Source organism: Pararge aegeria, chromosome 16 (assembly GCF_905163445.1).
Source record: "Pararge aegeria chromosome 16, ilParAegt1.1, whole genome shotgun sequence".
Classification (NCBI taxonomy): Eukaryota; Metazoa; Arthropoda; class Insecta; order Lepidoptera; family Nymphalidae; genus Pararge; species Pararge aegeria.
Window position 1 is genome coordinate 7,117,108 of NC_053195.1, and position 17,530 is coordinate 7,134,637.

Here is a 17,530-nt window from a genome sequence, read left to right on the forward strand (position 1 = left end):
TCACGATTGCGAGCTTGCAAAAGTTAAACTAAGTAAGAGCTAATAGGGTTTGTCATATAATTTGTTCACGAGAAAATTTTAAGAATGAGAACGAGAGGAACGGACAAAATAAAACTAAAGTTCCATATTTTACATTATAATTAACACGCAAAAGTACGTCTACTATTACGTAAATATAGCCAAAGATCAAATGACAAATTGACAATTTTTATTACAAAAATAAATAAATATTAAGTAAATACAATATTTTACTAATCCTTTTGCATTGGTAGTAACAAATTACAACAAAAAAACAAAAATCATTATAATACACAGGAAAGGTTTAGGATAAGTTTCGCTGCTGGAAACCATGCTAGCGTTTTTTTGTAAATTGTGTGTACTAGAACGGCCTTTTTTTCTAATGGTTAGCTTATGTGATGGCAGATATATGTTCGATCGCCGAGTCTGGCGAAAATTGTTTAGATATTGGGTTTTTTTGCAATCTCTCATCAGTATGATATCTACCGGAGGTAAGACGTACACGACCACTTTACGTGCTCTTCAAGGCATGGGGCCTTGAAGAGCATGTTAAGTGGTCGATCCCATTAACTAACGTAGAAAAAGGCCGTGCATATCAGTGGGGATTATACTGAATTTTATGTATAAAATGCTCCTAAAATGGGCTTACAATCTATGTACGATTTTCAACATTTAGTTACATAAACAATGGATACAAATTTACGTACGACACGCACTAGACAAACCTACTTCGTTATGAAACTTTAAAAAAGATAAATATCTCCATAATTATACTTAGATAAAAATAATTGGAAATGATTTGTTCGATGCTATATTACATGATAACAATAATTACGCATAATATATCAGACATACAGGATATTTTGGCACCGGCTCAGTCAGGTGAAAACACATATAAATAACAGATACAGCAATATGGTTCAAGTAAACTGCAATAAGTATAATAATAATTTTTATTTTCCTTAAGGGATTCTTTAGACAGATAAACGTAGTAAGTCATGGTATTCATTTTTATTTGAATGTAGTAAATCATGGTTTTCATTTTTATTTCTGAGGCTATTTCTTTACCATTTTGATTACTCTTCTTAAGAAATATTTTTATAAGAAAAAGTTTTAAACATTTTATATAAACTATAAGCGATAAGGCCACCAAATTACTCTCTTGCTCTATACACACAGAGAGATATCTCTGTAACTTCTTTTTTTTTGGTGTACGATAAAAGTGTATTCATTCATTCATTAATTCATAAACGGCCCTAAAAATTTACGCTAGTTAAGTAGCTTTATTTTATTTATCTAAACTACTCTATTTGAAATTAAGTTTTTACCAAACTGTCCGCTGCCAAAATACGCCTTGTATATAATGCGTGGACTATGAAATGTATAAATTACAAAATTTGCACCAATTTTTCCAACATATTGTATATGTTGTCTTTATTGTAAGATATTTCAGTTCATCATTAAAATTGCTAGTTTTTAAATGCAACGGTGGTCTCAAAAATGAGGTAGAGAAAACTTGCGCTTACATTTTATCAATTACTTATGTACGTACTTATGTATGTACTTACTAAGATAGATCAAAACCGATATTGGGACGATACAAATACTTAGTTACTGCCTATTTAATAGTTTTTTAATTTTAATTTGGAATGATTCGTTTTATACTTTTCTTTTAGCCTAATAGTTTTATTATAATATTTTAGCACATTTAATATTTATAAGAGCTTAAAAGTACCACTTAAGTACTAGGAATCGATGAGGAATTTACCTCACTTAAAGTACTAATAATAATATTGTTGGATATAAATTTATAAGTCGTTGGTACGCATGGACAATAATGAGGTTAAGCGCGCACGTAGTCGTAAAACGGACGTGCAAAAAGGACACAAACATCGAGCTTCGTTGGTGGGTAATCCACAGTCAGTCATTAAGGAAGCATTAACATAGAACGTGAATTTTTATTCACGTGCTGTTTAATTCTGCAATTATTCTGACTAATCTCGTCACTTGACAGTCTCGGTTGCATACGTATCGAATTTTTTCTATGCAGATGACAGGTCGCCACCGGTTTTCAACTGTCAAAATAACAAAGTCATTCATATAAAACGTAAGAACGATATTTTTTGTTCTGGTTGAATACTCCCATAAGTAGATTGACATTGTCGAACAGTCAAAGCGTATCGAAGCTCCAACAAAAGTTGATTTATACAGACTGCTTCAATGCGAATTGCTCTTTAGGGTGCGTTCCCATTTAGCGGAGCGGAGTGGAGACTAGTAGGATAGGACCACTCCGTTAATTCGGAGTAAATGACAGGATAAAAAACTGCACATCTCCAGTCCGCTTTGCAGAGTGGTGAGGCATCCTTATTTATTTGTTATGGTGCGTTTTCGACTTAGCGGAAATAAGCGCACCAGACGTGAGTATGATTGGACCAATCAGAGTATTGGGAGATGGCGTGATAAATCTATCACCTCATTGCCCCGCTCGTTTCTGCTTTAATGAAAACGCAGACCATATAAAATCTCAATTTCAGGACCATTTTTCAAGTGCGCGAGGGTGTGAAGACATACACAGAGTCGTCTAGCCAGTAGTACGCCTGCGCGAAATCCCCCTCACAAAGGTAGGGTGCGCGTGACCAAGCGGCTAGCTCGAACCCAATTTCATCCCGCATAATTTGTACGAAGGATGCCACTTGCTCCTCGAAGTTGACGCCTTGTATCGGGAGACGCTCTTCGGGTTTGTGGTCTGATGTAACTGTAAAAAGTAAAATGTGTTTATACCTTTGCTATAATTTTGCTTTGTAAGAATCGGTTTTTATTGTTCTTAGGACGACGGCTGCTGAGTGCCTAGTGTGAGAAATTCTACCTATTCGGTCCCGTTAAGGTTAACTACGATTTACATGGAAATGAAGAGCGCGATCTAGTTACAACACTGGGAAACAGTATTGTTACTAGATGATGTTCTTTCGATTCCATACAAATCGAAGTTAACTTGCATACGTTCGAATAAGTACACGTAGGAAGAAGTCTGGAGCACCTTTAAAATACACATACATGAGTGCTAAAGGCAGATTCCTGGCAGAAAAGGCCACGGATAGTCAAGCGTACCAAAACACTTAAACTGTACCTTCGTCAATAGCCTATACCAGTCCACTGGTCCAGACTGGTTGGTTATCGCAGCATTAAGTAGTACCTAGTAGCACGGAGGAAGCTGCTGCCAGTTCTCCCTTTTATACCCTCAGTCGCCTTGTACGACACCCGTGGGAAGAGCAGGGATGGTGATAACTGTATTCTGGTCTATTTTATAATTTCTGAATATTCTCTGATCTGGTCTTCATCCATGGCCATATATCTAGTTACCACCCTACCGACAAAAACTTTCAAATTCAAATTTCATTTATTTCAAGTAGGCCTAATATAAGCACTTTTGAAACGTCAAGTCTGTCTGTGTGTAGTGACTCTACCACCGGTTCGGAAGGCAGATTCTACCGAGAAGAAGCCGGCAAGAAACTCGGTAGTTGCTCTTTTCCAATATCAACAATTAACATTTCACATTTTAATTCATTTTTCTATCTTGTGAGAGATGAAAGCGGAGCCGGATGCTTCCAAGCAACCTTGTCATTAAGAAATTCATCAATTTTATAATAACCTCGCTGTAATAAATGTGTTTTAAAACATTCTTTAAACTTATGCTTTGGGCTCAAAATTACCTTAGGAATCATATTATAAAAGCGTATACTCAATCCCACAAATGACTTCTGCACCTTTCGCAGACGATATTTAGATGTCACTAATTTATGACCATTTCTTGTCAGTCGACTGTTAATATCCACTTCTTGTTTATAAAGTGGATATAAACATGCTGCTGCCCCTACGCGATTTAGCGTTCCGATATGATGCCGCGTAGAAACCGATTAGGGTCTAAGTTAATATTTCAAAATTGTCTTGTAATAACTTTAGTTCTCTCAATTGCCAACAGATGGAGCTGTGTTTTTCAATCGCGCTATCGTTTGGTTCTTGGCAATTCATATATCCATAGGTCTTATCAGACTTGTATGTCAATGAACGTGTAAGTGCAAGAAATAGTTGATTGTGCACCCTATCATAAGTACATAGACCTAACAGGTTAGCCCTTCAAAATCTTTCTTTACTTACCTCCAGATGAGTTTGCATACAACGGCTAACATGTAGCAGAATTAAAAAAAAATCTGATCTGCCCTACACGACATAAGATTAAGTATTAAGAGACAATGTAAAAAAAAATGGTATACCTTCTACATATGGCTTGTACGGCAGAACCAGGGCGAGCAGTAGAACTCCGTCAGGTGCGATGGCAGCCTTGGCCTGCTGCAGCATGCTACGCGGCTTGGCACAGCGGTCTAGCAGGTTCAACATGCACACGCAGTCAAAGCGCTGTTCCCGCCACCAGTCCTCGGTGTCGAGTATCCTGAACGAGGATATGTTGATAAAATGACTTCCTTGGTGCAGCAATGTGGAATGGAAAAGCGCCAATTTTGGGAATTCTTAACTTCTAATTCTTTCTAATACCGCAATCTCGCTTAATATGTGATGATGCAGGGTTAGATGATAGCGGGCTAGCCTTTTAGGGGTATGGTAGTTATATTGCCACCTTAAATATCGCGTTCTTCAGCGTGCGAATCCGGTAGGGCTTTACAGGTTTCAGAACTATAGTGAAATATTTTCATAGCTTAACGAACGTCAATGTTTCAGACTTAAAAAATCACTGTGTTTTCCTGTTTAGCTTTTTTAAAAAAAAGCCCAAAACAGATAGTCTATACTTTTATTGTAATTAGTATGTCTGCTTGTTTGTTTGTTACTTATATTCGGCTCAACCTTTCAACGGCTTAACGGAATCTTGATGAAATATGGCACACATGACACATTTAGCTCGCACCCCCTAAACGTACAAAAGATATTTATCCCGGATAAGATACAGGTAACAGTTACCCGCGGAATTAAAAAAAATTGCATTTGTTACCAGCTATGCATGGCTTGACTACTTAACTTATCTCAGAGAAATTTTGGATTGAAATGTCAACATCGCTCTTTAATTTCTAGGGAAAATAAAATGTATCCTACATTTTATCCCGAGAAAATAGAGGGTTGTTGCGGGATTTTTAAAATGCACTCTAGCTATTAGATACTAGTATACTCACGTGAAGCCTTTACTGCTGAGCGCCTTACGCATGCAGCCCGATATTTCCGTCGCGTACTTGTTGGTGTAGAGGTGCGCGAAGCGGCGGCTGACCTCCCCGTCGCCAGCGCCGATATCCACCACCGACCCCGCGTTGTTGGAGCCCCGCTTGGCCGCTCCCAGCAGCGTGCGTGCCTGCTCTGCGGACAGCACGAACATTGAGCCTCGGCCCAACCATCTGTGGAAGAAAGGAATTTGATAATGTATTAATGCAATGTGCTTGCGAGCGGACAACTGCTCAGAAAAAAGAAACCATCCCTTGATCTATCATTCAGGTTATAGGCTATAGTCTTTCAAATAAAATGGCTTTGTACTGCCTGTGACCAACTCTACTGTCTTTTACGCCATTGGCTATATAGGAGTAATCGCTATGTAGAGGCGATAACGCTGCTAATTTGATAAGCTATGGTTGCGTATGTTGTGTTCTATTTTCTTTACTTTTATGTGGTGAACAATAAAAGTGTATTAATTCATTCAACTTTTTGCAACTCTTTTAAGAATGTCTGTCCACCTAATGTAATGTGTGATGTGTCTGAAAAGGAGTCTATATCACTTCCCGCGAAATTCTCTACGTATCCGTGAAAGCTCAGTCCATATCGATTCAGCCGTTCCAAAGATAAACGCAGACTGAAGGACGGAAAAATATTTCAAAAACTGTTTTAGTCCAAATAATCATAATTATGAGTTCATTATATTACTGAGACATTAAGATATTTCGATAGCCATATTAATTTTATTTATTTATGTAGATAGATTTAGATACAGGCCGGTTATGTCTACGAATACTTGATTCTTATCATATCACATAACAGATAACAAAGTTGCACGAAGTTAGGTGCTTATAATTTAGGTGGGAAGCCATTTAGTAGGTCGGATGCAACAATAGCGCAATTACCCTCTAACGCCAGTTTTGTGGTGGTTTGTTTCCAAGGCGATTCGTGCTGGGTTGGCAATTACCGAGGATAAAACACAAAGCTATGGGCAACGGCGTTTGGCGTCTAGCGATCGGGCGCGGCTAATTGTGCGCCCGCGGCTGGCGTCCAGTGTTGCCTTGCTTGATTGCTGAACTCCTTACGATTTATTGATAAATACTCCTTACAATATCAAAATGTATTGTTAGGGAAACCTCGTAGTGGTTTGGTTAGAAAGTTTCATTACTGTTCCTGGGACGGCCCAAAGAATATTGTTTGTGTGTTCCTCCAATTATATTTCTGTAAGTAGGTACCTATAGGCAAACGAGCATTGTCATCATTATAAACCTTTTACTGGCCAACTACATGACACGGGTCTCCCCCCAGAATGAAAAGAGTTTAGGCCCTCGTCCACCACGTCGGTCGACTCTTTGGTAGACTTCATAGGCATTTGAGAACATTATGATAAGCTCACAGCCATGTAGGTTTCATCACAACGCTCTATTTTACTATAAAGAGCATGTGATATTTAAGGAAGACCGAAGTTCAATCATCTAGGCTATAGGTGTGAATAGCAGTATAATGTTAAAACAGGCAATCGGCAGCAGTTACTCAAGGAATCCGGAAGCGATAACATTACCCTAGAAAGGGCATTTACGCTGGGAGTTGGTGCGCCGTTTTCATTCCCCGCGACGTCTTCATCGCGCTCGGGGCTAACGGCGAAAGTGGATAATGACCAGTAAATCCCGCACTCATTAGCTGAGAGCGAGTCGCGATCGATACCAATCGTCTTTGCCGAGAAAAGGATAATCGGCGCGAGGGCCGAGCTCTGTTATTAGACGTTGTATCATATATCACGTGCGGCATTACCGGGGCCCCCGGCTGCAATTACTTTGCAAGCACTGCACTGACTATAACGGCCTGTAGTTGAACTTTGGCGGATTGGTTATTGAATCATCATCATACCAAGACTGAACATCCATCGGCCAGGCTCCCTTCACGGTGCTCCAGTATGGTTTGCGTTTAATACACATACTAGCGAAAGTTATCGCGATGAAGACTTGAGAGTGCACGAAGCACGGGGGCCATCATTACCTCAACCGACAGACATTACGTTTGTAGGGATCTCCATACTCACACTACAAGGTTATATAACTAAAACTACATGTCGTGGTGGTATTTGGAAAAGCTATTCTAGCAACTTTTGTTTCGTCCATCGGTCTTTTAACTATGCTCCAGCCTTTGCAATTTCAGCATCGCAACTCGTTGTTTTACTTCATTTATTAGCGCAGCTTCGGATTCGGTACGTGATTTGAGTTTCTAAACAATTCTAATGATACAAGCTTTCACCCCCAGTTACTCAAAATTAGAGAAAGATTTTTAAAAAGATTCCTTTTTTCTTTCACTTCCGTTTTTTGAAAATTTGTCTTACTTTTACAATGACTGGTTTTTGAATTTGCTTTGTTCTTTCGACTGAATGAGTTAGTGTTAGGGTTTTATTCAGTATCAGTCTCGTCGGCCTATTCGTAGCAATTACCAAAAAGGAGTATCCTAGTTTAGTTCTTGTACCAGTCTGGAGTTACGAAATCGGTTTTGATCACCTTTGTTCATTCGAGATCACTCTAAACCAAACACACCGAACAAGATTATATTAAACGACCTTCTTAAACGGATGCTGCTTTGTTGGTGATTGTACTTTCATCAAATATGTTTAGTATTTCTTATTTCAATAGGAATTATTCCCGCACCACATCTTTACCTCACATATTCTTACCATAAATGGTGCAATCCCTTATCCTATAAAGCGACATCTTACCCTTTTAGGAGGTCCCAACATAATTCCAGAACGTACAGTTCCACACATATAATTAGCGAATACCCTCAAAATAAGTGCCAGACCAGAAGAAAATATCAAACGTCCCTCAAAAACGAATTCCTTAATTGGTGATTGCATTTTTCATGGTGCAATTTATGACAATGTGTCGCTGGTTATCGTTCCGGAGCTCGTTTTGGGCCGAACATGGCGTGTTGGTAGCGACGGAGCCGCGAATTGATTGCTTTATTGTCCGCTCCAGCCGACGTGAGATACATGATACATGAAGTCGCACCTTGCGTCTAATGAGCGGTGCCATCACGTAATTGTCGCTGCTCCTAGGCTGTCCTTGCCGCCAAGTCACGACTGGGTTCCCACAACCAACAGGGATAAAATGTGTCCGTTTAAGAAAAGCGCGTGATTAACTTAATATTCATTATGGTCCGCTAGGATCTAAGTGCTAGACGACACAGGTATGCAGTCCATGCATCTGGAATTAGTGTAGATAGATAGATAGATCTTGAAGTGGTATTAAGAACCGGTTTCTTAAAAACAAGCTGACCAGGCAAACGTTATTCTGACATATACCAAAACTATTTCTAGTGAATATGTTTGGTATTGGTAAAAAATAAAGTTTGTATTACAAGTGTGTGGGGATGGGATCTTGATAGAATCACGATAAAATAAATAGGAAATGGTGGTAGTCGGTTTTGATGGCGAATCATTAAATATTTTTGTCAAAAAATAAAAAACAAATGTATGGATAGGTAGGTAGGTACATCCTGATTACCCAGTAGTATGAAATATACTTTACAACCTATTACCATACCACCCACGTATAAAAAAAACTCATATAAATCGTTCGAGCTTCGAGTTTTTGGAGTTGTGCAACTACAAACACCGTGCCACGAGATTTTTACATACGAGACTAAGTGTTTCTACCGCGGCAATAACGCACTGCTGGCACTTGAAACTTCAAAACGGCGTATCACGAACTGTTCCGAATAAGATTTATCCATACAGAGACTAAAGTTTAACACCTAAGGGCGACACGGAATGCCGAGTAGGTAGAGGGAATAGGTAGGTAGTGTATCTATTTCAATAGAACGCGGTGGCTTGCAACAAGGAATCCGATGCGGTTATCGAAGACGGAGGTGAGAGATGTGTGCGGGGGTGGGCCTCGTATCGCGATTGCATCGGAGAGCAAACAAGCGGGCGCGGGGTGTCGCCCGGGGCCGTTCAAATCATATTACCCCCGGCCTCACACCACACGTCATTTGAGTGCGTCGCTATGGCGACGGCCCGGCCCGTGCATGATATTAGTACGCTCATCTCCGGGTGTTTAAACTTAACGCCCGCGGGGGAAATTAAAACTGGCCCCCGATCCGGACGCTCGAGGCTCGACCCTTGCGACCGGCATTGGCTACCGTCCGGTCTAACCTCCCGAAACCCATGGTCAGGGAAGCGCGCTGTGATGCTTTTAAATGTTATTGCTGCACTGGGCCAGCGTGGTGGACTACGACCTTAACCCCTTCTTATTGTGGGGGCAGACCAGTCCCCTGTAGTGGGCCGGTAATGGGTTGATATGATGATGATGAAACAAACAAATAGTTTGTTGGATGGTAAGCATGTTTGTCTTTGGATCGTGAATGCCTGTGTTTCTCGAGGCCCGACGATTAACTGTATTAAGCCCGGAATTAGGGACTTGGCTCTGACGGACCTCGTGCCTCGGAGCCGTTGATTTCCATTATTATCACTAACATTTGAATATGATAGTAAATAATCATTAAAGCCAAGACGTATTCCATCGGAGCAGCGAAGTGGGAGCTCTTCTCTGGTTCTTCTGGTTCTTCTGGTTCTTCTGTTGAATGAAGGCCACTGCCCAGCGGTGGGTCATAAATAGAATCAGAACTTTAACTATACGGTTGCCTACGACTTCTTTTTGAAGTAAACTTTTCCTGCGAAAATCTTCGTTCTAGGTTTTCAAAAAAATAACAATTTCTAAGGTATTTTTTTTTAAATATTTATTAAACAATTTGATACCGTTTAGAGGAAGAGTTCAGTAAAACATGTTTTTATAAAAGGAACCTACCGACCGACAAAATTTTCACAATTATTATCATCTGTCGGCGCCTATTCCCATCATCTGGGGTCGGGTCTCCTTGCCCGTTTCCTCCATTCTAGGCGGCTCTCATCGGTATCCGCGATAAAGATGTTTTGCTTCAAGTCATTTTGAGCCATCGTTAACCAGGTGGCGGGGGTCTTTCGCACCCACGCTTTGCCTTCGGTTTGTCCGATTTTCGGTATAGGCCTCTTTACTCATTAGGGAAGGTATAGAGCTTAAACCCGTGACGCTGCTCTAATTAGGGTAGACGGACTTGGACAGCTATCACATATGTTACTGATAATAAACGGTACTTAGAAACATTTTAATTATTAATATAAGTGACGGCCGAGTGGCGCAGTGGGCAGCGACCCTGCTTTCTGTGTCCAAGGTCGTGGGTTCGATTCCCACAACTGGAAAATGTTTGTGTGATGAACATTAATGTTTTTCAGTGTCTGGGTGTTTATCTGTATTATGTGTATTATGTGTATTATAAGTATTTATGTGTATTATATTCATAAAAAAATATTCATCAGCTATCTTAGTACCCATAACACAAGTTACGCTTACTTTGGGGCTAAATGGCGATGTGTGTATTGTCGTAGTATATTTTTTTTTTTTTTTTTTAAGTAATTTAATATGTGTAATTAATATAAGTTATACCTATTGTGCAGATGTAATGTAAATTGTACCTATGTTTTATTGAACAATAAACAAATATTATTATTATTATTATTATTAATGTGCTCAACGAGGCAACGTCAATGGAAAAAAAAAACAATCGGTATCAACACCTCGTGAACCTAGACCAACGAGACAGTAGGTATAACCGCTATAAAAAATATAATTAAGCTCACCGCAATGTAAAACATAACAGTCATGTAAAGTGGTAAAGTACATACCTACTCGTATCTATGAAGCGTGAGTCGAGATAGAAGTAACCCCCCCTCATATGTAGATACCTACACATTTGCTTTGCTCAAAGACATTGTCGCTTTCAGGCACCTCATTAGAGCGCGTCCCATGTGAGCCTACCCACCCCACGCGCTCCCTGCACCCCCGCACCCCTGTGTAACCCCGCTCTCTCACAAAGGAGAGCAATTCTTTTCCTGAGCTCGCAAACTTGGATGGATAATTACAATTCGGTACCAACCCATTTCTTGTTTATTGTCTCTGCCGTATTATGTAGGAATGTGAAGTTAATTGCAGGTCGTACGATTTTACTTCGCCCGCCTGTACTTAACTCTCGGAGAAGTTGGCCCATGTACTCGCCTCACCGTCAGTGGCGTGCACTTCATATATGCGCAAAAGCATTGCCTACCCATAAACTTCTGTATATCGTATAAGAGACGATTACCAATGCCAACTTTCTGCATACCATGCCCATAAAATCATATCAGAGCACTTTACTGCACAAAATTAAAAATAACAAAAGAAGTAAGTACTACAGTTATCAGTCATGTTAAAAATAATCTTGTGAGAGTTCGTTTTTCACACTAATGTTTGCAACTCCCAAATTTCCTATCGTATTTGAAAAATATATTTTTCATTTCATAGTCCAATTTTTGAGTTGGCGTCATTTGACCAATCACCACACTCAGGCACTCATGCCGGCACCTCTTGTCTTGTCTTGATTGGTCGAAGATTTGTGCGTTGCCGTGGATGTTTGGCTTTAGCTTTATGCCATCGCAAAACACATGAGCAGTGGCGTTTAAAAACATTGCGTGAATCTACCAAATTTTTATGAAGTTATCAAATAGTAAAGTAAAGTTTGTTTAAATGAACACTTATTTACCTACTCAATGTAATAAAAAATCTTCAGATTTAAGATTTTTATTAGTGCTTCCCTTTGCCTTCTCTTCCCCGTATATTAGGGTGGCTTTACTAACTTTATTAATTGATCTGAAGATTTTGTATTCCTTAGATTATTTATTAAATTAGGGGTTGAACAAAAGTAGACATAGTCGATAACATGGGAAAGTCAGATTACATAAAAAGTTAACTCAACACAAATCGGTTGATAACCGAATACCAGACACTATTTAACCTCAATAAAAATCAAATTCGATGACATATAATCGAGTTCAAACCGTCACACAAACGGTTACGTGTCGTTACCCCGAACGGCACTCGAGTCGCAATAAACTATAAAAAAGTGGATAGTAAAATGTTATAAACAATGAGAGCAGCGCTAAAACGTTTTAGTGTTAAGAGTGGGGCCGTAAACCGTCGACACGCACGCGTAAAATATTAACGATAGCGAAGAGAAAAATGACGACTATCAATGTACGGTACCGATTTTCGGCCGCGAGGACGCGCAACAAATAATGGCGGGACAGAATTTATTCGTGGACCCGAATTGGCCCGATTGAATATTTTACCGCGCCACGAATGCGTCCGACGATATTTTTCTATTCCACCGACCATTTCTACTATCAATTGCTTAGTTTCCCCCCTTTAATATTATTCGTGCGATCAAAGATTAAAGGCGTAGAATGCAAACGAGCGTCGGGTATTGTTCTTTTAGTGGGAATGGTAAGAAAATCTAGCGACTCAGAAATTGTTAAAATCATATTGTAATTTATATACTTGTTGGTAAGTTCTTACTTCACTATGATCTTACCTGATGGTAAGTTTAACATAAACGCCCGCTTATATGGCAGAGTTATTGCAGTTTAATAAACATTACTCCTAGTTGATTCGTACCTACGCTTAATCGACCGCTTAAAATGCGTGCGGCAGAAACTTCTCTTTAAAATAGATTATAGGCACAATAATTAATAAAACCCAAATTGAATCTAGATGGAATTTGAATGGTGAGAGGCTTTGGCCGTGGCTAGTTAACACCCTACCGACCAAGACGTGTCGCTAAGCGATTTAGTTTTTCGTTGCGATGTCGCATATAAACCTATTAGGAATAGGTATGACTAACATACCCTAACAGGTTAACCCGCCACCATCTTAGACTGCAACATCACTCACCACCAGGTGAGATTTCAGTCAATGGCTACCTTGTAGTGGACTGAAAATAAAAAAAAACTTTTTTGTGGTAAACCGTATGTTTTCATTTTGTGTAAAACATGTTCTACCTATTTTCATCTGTCATTTTAGTTTTTATTATATTCTTAATGTTTAATTTATTATGTTGTATAGATCCAGTAAGTAAGCAATTAGGCCCACCGATGCTACAAAAACCTCACATATTTTTATTGAATAATTAATACAGAAGATCTATACTACCGTTTTGGTAAATAAATAAATAAAATGATATAAATAATAAAAGATCGACCGTATCAAGCACTGCCTAGGTATGATTATATGACTAAATTTTATTATAAAAGTAGGATTTTTCGAACACTAAACAATGAAATAATTCCTAGTACAATTAAATAATTTGTAAAGGTAGTGAATTTCTTCAATTGCGGAAACTTTTCTACCATTGTTACTTGTAACGAGTTTAATAGGAATAAAATAAATGGGAACCTGAAGAATAAAGTATCCAGCGCTCCTTGTAACAAGGGAATCATGAATTATGATAGTTACTCGAGAACCCGGCGACTAGTGCTTTGTGTAGCGACCTATTTTACGATTCCACCTACCTACCTACTTCTTGAATAATATTTTTAAAGATTGGACGTAGTGTATGTACCTACTATATTTATATTTAAATGCCACCGATTGTTGACGGCATTGAACATAAATGTAGAGTAGTTCGTTTATTCATTTTAATTTTAGTTACTTTATTGCACTAACAGGGAATTAAAAGGTAGGTTGATGATTAGCAGAAAGAGGGCGGAAATCTACAAAGATACGAGTATTTGCAAAGGCGGTCTTATTGCTAATGCAATTTCTTGCACTTACAGACTACCTTTTGTCGAGGGGACTTAGCTGACCAGGATATTTCTTCATCTGTAGTTGCGGTTACGATGTGTTAAGATGAGGCTAGTTAACTACAACAAGGCTTCAAAATAACACAAACAATGATGATTCTCGGAGGTAATAGCAAAGGAAAGCAGCTGTCAGCGTTGACGGTAGGCAATAAGTTGTGCGTTTTTGAAACACAATAACCTTTAAAAGGCGTAAAGTCGCATCCCAGACAGACTTTAAAATAACTTCTCGGAGGCGTATAGTTTATTGCTTATTGAGTGCTGACGAAACGCGCCTGCGCAGCTAAACATTCCGGGATGGAATCTCAGTCAATATCACAATATACATGGCGACATTGAAATTATCGCTCGGTGGGAGGTGCGGCCTGCCGATGAGATGGAGTGGACTAAAACAAAATGAGGACCGTTTGAAACAATGAGCATTGTCGCGACGTCGCGCGCGCAGGATCGCCGCGAGCGGGCGCGATTGCGTGCGCGCGCGCGAGTCTCGTTAGCGGGCTGGCCGCTATTGGCCGCGGCGCGGTGGGCGGGGCGAGCGACAAACTGCGCACACGCAAATAGCGCACTCGGACACAAATTAAAATAATAAAATGAAAGTAATAAAACAAAGTAAGCGCCGAAGAGTACCCGCTATCGAGCCTTAATGGCCGGGCGGAGGCGACGCCGTTTCGATTTATTGAGTGAGACGCTTTCACGCCGAGCAGCGAGCCACGGACGGCGCCGTCAACAGCCATTATTGTTTCTATATCTCACACTGCTCCATAACAAACTTGTATTTAATCCAAACATCTTCTTATACCTATTAAGACTCTGAGTATTCCTATATGAGATTAAATTAACATATACTATTATTAAATCTGAAGTTGACGAAGTTATTCACAGTGAAAAAAGTTATTCTTTAAATTAAATTATAATTTCTTTTCTACATAAAATGCGTTATTGTGGCTTATTTACAAGAGACGGGTAGAAATATTGTTTCAGGGATTTTTTTATTAATTTACTGAAGACTTATAGAAGTAGGTAGTGCATAAAATGCCTGCAATTAAAAATATTTTGCCTTACTAGCAGCTGGAGCCACATAGTGGTATATTCCTCTAGTAAGAAGATCTATGACTGGCTGTACTTAATTAATAAACTGATGATTACGATGTGTTGTACAATTAGTAATAACATAATAGCATTAAAATCCAGTAATACAAACCTATCTAAGGCAATTTCTTTTTAAGATATATTGTAACATTCAATTTACTTAGAACCTTTTAATAATAACATTATATTCCCATGTGTAACCAGTTAATGAGCCAAGTTTGCAATAGGACAGGTCGCAGTCGCGATTCTCTTTCTCTGGAAGGCTTTCAATGTACTGGGGGGTTGGCGGGTGGACAGAGGAGAGCGGGAGGGGGCACGTAACGAATGTCGCCTCATTTACTAATGTGTCACACACAGGCGGTGCTGTTTCACGAGCGGGGGAGGCGAGAGGCTGTATGTGGGGTCTATCCAATTATATTACATAGTTATCTACATAAGAGACCTTAATTATCTAGGTATATGAATTTAATATAAGCGGTTATAGTGGGCAGCACTTCGACTTCACTTTCGGGGGGCCGTGTTAAAATCCCAGCTCCAATCCAATCCAACCTCTAACCTTTCTAAGTTATGTTCGTTCTTAGCAATTAAAATATCGCTTCAACGGTGAAGGAAAACATCGTGAGGAAACCTGCATGCCCGAGAGTGAGAGTTCTCCATAATGTTCTCAAAGTTATGTGGTGTCCACCAATGCGCAGTATGCCAGCGGTTTACTACATAAGAGACTAATTATTTAGGTATATTAATATAATATAAGCGGTGATAGCCTAGTGAGCAGAACTTCGACTTCACATTCTCGGGGTCGAGTTCGAATCCCAGCATGCACCTCGAATATTTCTAAGTTATGTGCGTTCTTAGAATTTAAAATATTGCTTCAATAGAATGATTAGAATTTAAATGCTTGTGAAGGTAAACATCGAAAGGAAACCTGCATGCCTGAGAGTTCTCCATAATGTTTCAAAAAAGAAGTCAAAAACTTTTGATAGTTAGTAATTATTTTTCTAGTTATTTTCTTTTTCTTTGTTATGTAATTACCTATTATTGTATTTTATTTCCATTTTGTTTTTCTTTTGTTTAGCGGCTAAATATCACAAATTTTAACAAAGAGTGTCTTTTGTGTTATGCATGCTGAGTTAGCCTTGTGGAGTGTACATTATAAAGCAATTGTTAAATGTGTTCGATCGTGCATGGAGTACTGTTCCCATTTATGGGATGGCTCTGCCAAGTATCAGCTTGATGCCCTGGATTCGGTGGATCGCCGTGCTAGAAGGCTCATCGGTGACCTAGCCAATAAAAAACTTAAGAGTTTGGAACATCGTCGCAAGGTTGCCTGCCTTTCGGTATTCTATAGGATATATTTCGGAGAGTGTGCTCAAGAACTATTTGATCTAGTTCCCCCCTCGCCTTTTTACCATCGAACCGCGAGGCACCGGAAGGATCTGCATCCCTACGTGGTCGATATACCGCGGACGCGTACGAAGCGCTTCGCATCTTCGTTTCTAATTCGCACCGCTAGGATCTGGAATGCTCTTCCAGCTTCCATTTTCCCCAGTTCTTACAACATTAGTACCTTCAAATCAAGAGTGAATAGGCATCTTCTAGGCAAGCGCGCTCCACCTTAGGCTGCATCATCGCTTACCATCAGGTGTGATTGCAGTCAAGCGCTCGTCTTTAAATATAAAAACAAAAAAAAAAAATGTGTCCATACATTAAGATTGGTTGTGTTCACGTTGGCTTCCTAATAAATAAATAAATGTTCTCAAAGGTGGTGGACTAAGCTACGTGGCCTTCAACTCTTCTCATTATGGGAGGAGACCCGTGCCCTGTAGTGGGGGTAACGGGTTGATATGGCGATGAATTGAATTATCAAATTAACTTTTGTGATTTTTAGTAGGTACATTGTGACCTATTTCTTCTACGTACAATTTTTTGAGTCTTTTTTATGGAGTTCCAAAGACAATACCACGGTCTTATGGAACTCCATAAAAAGACCTATGTCCTGTTGGTTGTGTTGGTTGACATGATGACTATTTTTTTTAATTCAATGACAAGTTACCTCCCCTTTTCACTATGGCTACTAATTGACACTGCTTGACTTAGAACCATGGGTAAACTGGATTCAAGAAGAAACTGTTAGGTAGGTACGTTTTTTTATATTAAGGATGTCCTCGGAGTGTTAAGCTGTCCATGTCGGTCATTATCGTTTCTTAATGATCATAATCCACATTGACACAGCGTTGTGGGCTAAGCCACAAATAATTGAGGCGCAGCAGGACATTCAAAGTTTGAGGATGATGGAACGGTTTATGAGTAGGAATCTGCACCAGGATTTTCCGCCCTTTTAAATCGTTGAACCGTTGATTCTAAAAATATAAAATTCTAAAAATATTCTAAATAATTATAATAATTCTGATTTTATGAAGCCTATAGGAATCGCACTATATACGAGTTCATATTTGCTTCTAACGTTAAATACGTATGTACAGAACATTTAAA

At 39.3% G+C, this 17,530-nt stretch overlaps 1 protein-coding gene across 3 annotated transcripts in view; it reads right to left on the minus strand.

The window, feature by feature from the left end:
- Positions 1-148: 148 nt before the first annotated feature.
- LOC120630230 (methyltransferase-like protein 9) overlaps positions 149-17,530 on the minus strand; it is an 86,903-nt gene continuing 69,521 nt past the window's right edge. For 2 of the 3 annotated variants that reach the window (XM_039899376.1, XM_039899375.1), the window contains 3 exons: positions 5,196-5,411; positions 4,290-4,465; positions 149-2,773 (listed from right to left, as the gene is read on the minus strand). In XM_039899376.1, the coding sequence (XP_039755310.1) occupies positions 2,562-2,773; positions 4,290-4,465; positions 5,196-5,411 (604 nt within the window). In that variant the 3' untranslated portion in view covers positions 149-2,561. Of the gene's footprint in view, positions 2,774-3,338; positions 3,383-4,289; positions 4,466-5,195; positions 5,412-17,530 lie in introns of those variants that run through there. The other variant, XM_039899377.1, reaches the window with a different exon arrangement.